The sequence below is a fragment of the Anneissia japonica genome, unplaced genomic scaffold (assembly GCF_011630105.1).
Source record: "Anneissia japonica isolate Jap-2015-1 unplaced genomic scaffold, ASM1163010v1 scaffold287936_len456577_cov159, whole genome shotgun sequence".
Taxonomy (NCBI): Eukaryota; Metazoa; Echinodermata; class Crinoidea; order Comatulida; family Comatulidae; genus Anneissia; species Anneissia japonica.
The window spans coordinates 337,530-345,300 of NW_022718077.1; the positions used below are offsets into that span (position 1 = coordinate 337,530).

General features: G+C 34.3%; 1 protein-coding gene across 1 annotated transcript in view; it reads left to right on the plus strand.

The window, feature by feature from the left end:
• LOC117110438 (probable dolichyl pyrophosphate Glc1Man9GlcNAc2 alpha-1,3-glucosyltransferase) overlaps positions 1-2,398 on the plus strand; it is a gene marked incomplete at its 5' end in the record, with an annotated part of 14,478 nt that extends 12,080 nt beyond the window's left edge. Inside the window, 2 exon segments of the mRNA XM_033253148.1 lie at positions 1,612-1,684; positions 2,139-2,398. Of these exon segments, the coding sequence (XP_033109039.1) occupies positions 1,612-1,684; positions 2,139-2,336 (271 nt within the window).
• Positions 2,399-7,771: the final 5,373 nt, after the last annotated feature.

Consider the following 7,771-nt stretch of genomic DNA (forward strand, 5'->3'; position numbering starts at 1 on the left):
GCTAATAGCGTCTCATCAATGCTTAACAGGTATGGTAAGTGTGCTGTGATTGGGTACTGCTTTCGTGAACGACATTAATTTTTCGAAGATAAATTCTCATTTTTGGTCACAGTTTCTTCAAATTTACGATTGCCGACAATTATATTATGTTTCAATAAAATAGTATTGACATTTTTGTGCGAATGCCAAGTAGCGCGGATCGGTGGGTCACAGAATTCGTAAACTAAGCCGATTTTGGAGCCTCAACCAACGGTCTATATGAAGAAGATAGTCTTGCAGTATTGTAAAGTAATAGTATTTACTATAGTACTATAAATTTGTTTTGTGTAGGTCCAGTGTGCTCAGAGTTGGGTGGACGCTCCACTTATTACAAGTCTTTTCGTCGCAATCCACAATGTTCTGTAACGACCAAAAACTCGAAAAGAAGTTGCATTAGATGCGCTGTGAAGTGCATGAGGGCGCTAGGATGCAAGTATTTCAAATACGATGGAGAATGCCACATTTATACCTGCAGTAACAATGACTATTTTGTTGCCTTTCAGTATAATGGTTAAAATTGGCCTTTCCCTTGGATACTGTTGCTAGGATTCGAAAGATTTAAACGTACGTGTGTTCATGGATATACGTATATCTGCCTTGTCCTTATTCTGTCTCTTATACACATCTAGATGTGTATAAGAGACAGACACATTCCATTACTAACACCTTTGGAATCACTGTATATGCTAGGCCTGATTCCTTTGTACATTTATTGCAATCTAGGGCATTATGCACTTGGTCTAGGAGACAAACTAGCTTTTCTACCCTTGATGCTGACCTCAGTGTACTGTGCAGGGGGCGTTTCATGGGCCTGGCTTAAATTTTATTATAACTCATTAAAGAGAGAAGGAAGATTGGAATCGCAAAAGGATAAGAAAATTTAGGAAAAGTTTTATAAAATAAAAATTTATTTAGTTCAGAAATGATTCAAAAAGATTAAATCAATATGGATTTACTGAGTTGACTTCTATGCATCTAATGCAATTGAACCTATGAAATTTCCAGTATAGAATTATGTAGTTGAGGATCTTTAATTGCTACATCATGACATAGTGTCTGCGCCCCCATTGGGGGCAGTAGACACAAAAATGGACCTAAAGCTGTGTCCACACTATCAAGTAAATGTGATATGCCCATATTTGGGCATATCATATCCATATATGGGGACATCACACAAATTTGTCACATAGAATGTTATAGTCTGGACAGGACTTTAGTATCAGAAGGTCACATAATCAAGGATTTACTGCAATCTCTGAATAATAAGAAAAGGTTACATCAATTGGTTGGATATTGACCTCAACTTCCACTGAGGGTTACATCAATTGGTTGGATATTGACCTCAACACCCTGTCTCTTATACACATCTTGTACTTATTACAGATAAGCTGTAATACTCATAGCTTTGTAATGTTTAGTCGATTGCTGTAAATTGTCCATCATATTAAAGCTTGTAATGTGTAGAATACGAATAAATTGATAAGTCTATTTTTAATGCTGGTTTTGGGAGGGCATGCCCATATGCAATATAATCACATGGTAAAGTAATAATTATTTTTTTTTTTTTTACAGAAGCTCCAATAAAATTGTGTCTGCTTTTATTATCAACACTCATATCTCTGATAACTTTATCCAACATTTACAAGTGAGTAGGATTTTCAATATTTGGAAATTTGTTTTACTTTTTCTATCTATGATTTCAATCATAAATAACTATAGTTCGTTTTTGTATATTAACATTAAAAATAATAATACTTGGAAATATATAATGTTAATGATTACTGAATGAATTTTTTAAACAGCTAAAACAACTGAATTATAATTATCATTATTATCATTATTCTTATAATAAATAATATCATTAATAATGTTTTTGTGAACAAGTATCGTTATTCTCATTATAATTTAGGACTATTATCAACAAAAGTTTTGTTATTGTAACTTCACAACATTTTCCTGTTGCACTTTCATGGGGAAAAAAATGAAATTGTTTCCTGGTTTTGTTTTGAGCTTTCTGTTAGTTTAAGATATTTTTATTATTATCTCTATTTTCATTGTGTTTTGATTGACAACTTTCACTTTTGTTATTATTTTTACAGAGTTCCAAAATCATCATGGTTACCACACATTCCATTACTAACACCTTTGGAATCACTGTATATGCTAGGCCTGATTCCTTTGTACATTTATTGCAATCTAGGGCATTATGCACTTGGTCTAGGAGACAAACTAGCTTTTCTACCCTTGATGCTGACCTCAGTGTACTGTGCAGGGGGCGTTTCATGGGTCTGGCTTAAATTTTATTATAACTCATTAAAGAGAGAAGGAAGATTGGAATCGCAAAAGGATAAGAAAATTTAGGAAAAGTTTTATAAAATAACAATTATTTAGTTCAGAAGTGATGCAAAAAGATAAAATCAATATGGATTTACAGTTGACTTCTATGCATCTAATGCAATGGAACCTATGACATTTCCAGTATAGAATTATGTAGTTGAGGATGTGGCAGTGAACTTTAAAGTATATTCAGAAACAAAAAATGGACCTAAGACTGTGTCCACACTATGTATTTGGGCATATCATATCCATATATGAGGCATGTTGTGGTGAAATGGTTAAGTTGTCGCACAGTCCAGTTTTGAGTAAATGAGCTATAAAATATGGGAGCTCAAAAAATTGCCTAAAAATCCAAATTTGTTTTTCTTTATAGATCAACAGTTTAATGTCTTATTAATCATGTCCCAGTGTATTGGGTGGTTAACAAATTGTTTATTTAACGTTATTTTTTATAGTTCATTCTATTAAACAATGTATGCACAAATAACTTTGAAAGGCAATTACTCAAAATGATGTTTATCTTTAGTCTAAAAGTACTGTACTTTCACTTTCCAATAACTTCTCATTTTAAAGATCACATACTCAGGTATCTGAAAATACCAATAACTTGAATTTCAATTTTTACTACAACTTGGCCATTTTGCCACAACATGCCTCATATGACATAGTGTCTGCGCCCCCATTGGGGCAGTAGACGCAAAAATGGACCTAAAGCTGTGTCCACACTATAAAGTAAATGTGATATGCCCATATTTGGGCATATCATATCCATATATGGGGACATCACACAAATTTGTCACATAAAATGTTATTGTGTGGACAGGCCTTTAGTATCAGAAGGTGACATAATCAAGGATTTACTGCAATCTCTGAATAATAAGAAAAGGTTACATCAATTGGTTGGATATTGACCTCAACTCCCACAGAGGGTTACGTTAGTTTGTTGAATATTGACCTCAACTTCCACAGAGTGTTACATCAATTGGTTGAATATTGACCTCAACTCCCACAGAGTGTTACATCAATTGGTTAAATATTGACCTCAACACCTGCAGAGGGTTACATCAATTGGTTGAATATTGACCTCAGCTCCCGCAGAGGGTTACATCAATTGGTTGAATTTTGACCTCAACTCCCACAGAGGGTTGCATCAATTGGTTGAATATTGACCTCAACACCTAAAATGGAAAAGTATTTATTAAAAAAGTGTAACTTTCATGCTTCAAGTTTAAAATTTAAAGCTCGTTCTAACTCACTACCTCTTGAAGGAAGAAAGGAATCCTGGTCACCTCAAAATTTAGGCTTATGCTTATTATGTAACTGCGTGACAAAGGAAACCATCAATCATTTTGTATTTGATTGTACCAGATTAAAGAACATTAGAACTTTAATATTTGACCAACTTAAAGAGGAGTTATACAAAAAGGATTTACATATATTTTGGGAATTATTCATATCAAGCTCCCCTGAACTTAAATACCATCTTTTGTTTGATGATTTAGAAATCCATTACGAATATCAAATTTTAACAACAAATTGTATAAACCCTATTAATTATACTATTGCGAGTAAAGTTTTCGATAATCATTGTAAATTACTTTTAACGATGGCATGGAAAGAACGAAATGATATATATAATACTTTTCTATTGCAAGACTTGTCTGATTAATTACAATATTTACTCTGTTATATGTATATATGTATATGTATGTGTTTGTGTATGTATGTGTATATGTATGTATGTATGTGTGAATATGTGTGTGGGAGGGGTGTGTGTATGTGTGTGCGTCTATGCACGTATGTATGTATTGTGTGTGTATGTATGTATGTATGTATGTATATGTAAGCATGTGTGTATGTGTGTGTGTGTATACATATATATATATATATATATATATGTATATGTGTATATATGTGTATATATGTATGTGTGTGTGTATGTATGTATGTATATATATATATATATGTATATGTATGTGTGTGTATATGTGTATGTATATGTATACTGTATGTATATATGTATATGTGTATATATATGTTTGTGTGTATGTGTATATGTATGTGTGTATAAGTGATGTATTAAACAACTTACTTATATTATTAGTATTAGTATTTATTTTTATCTCTATTACTATTTTTGTAAACCCTTTTTTTATTTATATTTCGTTCTACCGCAGTATTTTCTTATTATATTTAATCACAGTAATTAAGTTTTTACTGATTTTGTTATTGTTGCACGTCTTTACGGCTGTGCCTCTGTTATAAAAGAGAAGCAATAAAGTTACTCTTACACCTGCAGAGTGTTACATCAGTTGGTTGAATATTGACCTTAAATCCCACAGGGGGTTACATCAATAGGTTAAATATTGACCTTAACTCCACAGAGCTCCTTTTTTCATATCTGAAAACCAGGCTCGGGAAGAAAAAAATGTTTTAGATATGTTGTACGTATTTTTGTAAGGCACAAAAACGATGTTTGACGAAACACTTGGAAACGGTTAATGAGATATAGATTTTTGAATATTGAAAACTGGTGAAAAAGGGGCGTATAACCTCCCCTTTTTCCACCTTTAATGCAGATATATTTTTAGATTATTGCAATCACCCGATTTCTTACAAATGAATTACAGTATACATATTATATTGTAGTATTATAATATTTGTATACATTTTGAAAATTTAGGTAAAAAAGTACTTTTATTAAAATAGTTTTTACTTTCTGTACAATCAGAAAGATAAACAATAATGTTGGTATTTTTCAATGAATCAGGTAGTGTTACTGGAGAAAAATATATGATACAGCCATAAAAAACGTTTGTGTGATGTGTATACATTTGAAATAAATGCAAAAGGCGAGGGTATTTGTTTGTAGCTTATGTAAGTTTATGTCAGATGGAAACCCTTTAACAATAACATGCTTATGAAAACACAACTTACAACACGCTCATCTTTTGTTTTGTGTTCTAAATTAGGAAGATAATTTGGTTTGATCTTAACCAAACTAAACAACACAATGGTTGTCATAATTATATCATGGAAATACGCGCCGATGTACAGTTTGTACACAACAGGTATGAAAGTATAACTTCTCATTAAAGATGAAACAAAAGCTCTTCCAAAACTTGGAATGTTGATTTATGGATAATGTCACTCGAGCTGAGTATAAAAGGAAAAATACTTTGCAAGAATATACATTATCTTAGTTTTTTATGTAATGAACCACTTTCTATTTCCCTAGTCATCTCTGCATTTGATTCTTGGAAAATAATTATCGATTACACCAAGAGTACATGCAACAAGCTAAGTGCAAGATGGCAGATATTAGATTATTTTTCTTGTTCTTCTTGGCACTACATGGTGCAACCTGTTTTGAGATCGTGGGAACACCAGATGTCACGATTTATGAGGGACAGAATGCTACACTCAGTTGCACTACCGGTTGCACAACTGGAGATCAGTTTGTGCTGTGGAGTACACGTAATTGGTGGCTTGTTAATATATTTAATGAACTGAACAATGTGCTTTTGGGTACACGTCAATGCCGTTTCAGTGTGAATATGTCAACAGAAACATGCAATGCAGAGGGAACATTGCATCGCACCATCAGTTCGTTGTCAATTTTTGATGCAGATCAAGCTGATGCTGGAGTGTATCGTTGCTATATAGCACAGACGAACTTCCTCAGTACTATAAAACTGAAAATTGTTCCCCTTTGGCTACCAAACCCAACCTGCAGCCAAATACCGATGTTTGCGGTTGCTGGTGATGTGGTGACCATGTCTTGTGCGTCAAAAGCTGACGTTCCATCATCTACCAAACTAAGTCTGTTCTTGTGCAATGCGTACGACCATACACAAAGTGTTATTAAAACAATGAACCAATCAGAAGCGACAAACTTGGCATTGAATCACGTCCATACAATCACTAGTGATGATGATGGTGCCAATTTCATATGCGAAACAAAATTCCTTGCCATTGGGAAGGAACAAGTGGCACAGAGGTGTAGTACAAATACCATCCACGTTATTCCAACAACATCGGTCCAGGTTCTTCCACTTAACACACCTCTTTATCCTGGTGACAAAGCATGCTTCGTCTGTATCATCACTACAGGCACTTATCTGGACGTTGATTACTCATGGTCAAAAAGTGATCATGAAAATGTGATACTGCCGGGAACAAATCAACATTGTATCGATGAGATTCGTGCAGAAGATGACCAGCAGCTCATGATCTGTAACGTTTCTAATAAATACCATTTGTATGCTACTGGTAATACAAGCATTAGTGTAGCAGTTCTCCCTACTGCTCTCGCCTCACATGATCGGCCATTCAGATGGCAACTGCTACTTTGGATTTTGTTACCAGCTAATGTGATTTTTATCGCGATGGTTGTTCTTGTGGCCTGTTTCAGAAAGTGTAAATATGGTGATGTTGACAGCTTGGAGTTACCTAGATCATATCGATCTATTGATTCCGTAGCAGAAAACAAACATAATGGCTACGATCAACAAGACCATTCCGCACGACCTGTCAAAGAACTCAATCGAAGTCAGCAATCTCCAGATGCGCAAGATAAAGCACAGTGGGCTCCAGATGTATCAGGTCTAGGACACTCATACCATTCATTTATCAACAAAGAAAAAGCTGAACAGAGATCTCCAGATACAGCGAGTCAAGAGGAAATATATCAAATTGTACAGGATTCAATATACAATACAAATATCACAAATATGTAAATTTAGCACGAAGGTTGCCGGACTGAGATGTAGATGATCAAAACATTACAATACAGTATGCTGCACAGCCATCATCAAAGCGATGCGGATGTCCACATACTGATGATCACGACAGTCATCACGCCAACCTTTCTTGACAGTTTACAACCCTGCCATCATCAAAATGACGCCAACCATCGAATGAACTTCTGTCAACGTGATAAATGTACAATTGTTTTTCTGTGTTGTCAAAGACCCCAATGGAAGTTACTGTAGTTTTAATTTTTGGGGTTTTCATTGTAATTAGGGTCATGCTTTTGTGCAATTTTAACTGGTCAGTATTTTATATTTTGTAATTTGTTTTTATGTATTTATGTTATGACTGTTTTCGAATACATTCAATCAATAAAGTAGACCTACAGATGAGGAACCAGACATTAAGTCAATTTGGTCAAGAACACTGCCATCAGTAACATGATATCAACAGTGCCACCGAGGAAGGTTAAGGGGAAAAGATCCCGGGGGTCCAAGCTTACCTGGGGCCTATAGAAATTGCAGGTAGCGTTTTTTCTCCAATATTTTTTTTTCAAAAATGATAATTACCGTACTATCATGGTCCCTCAATAATGGCATGTTCCCTTAATAATGGGCAACTCAAGATTGACAGCCCCTCCCCG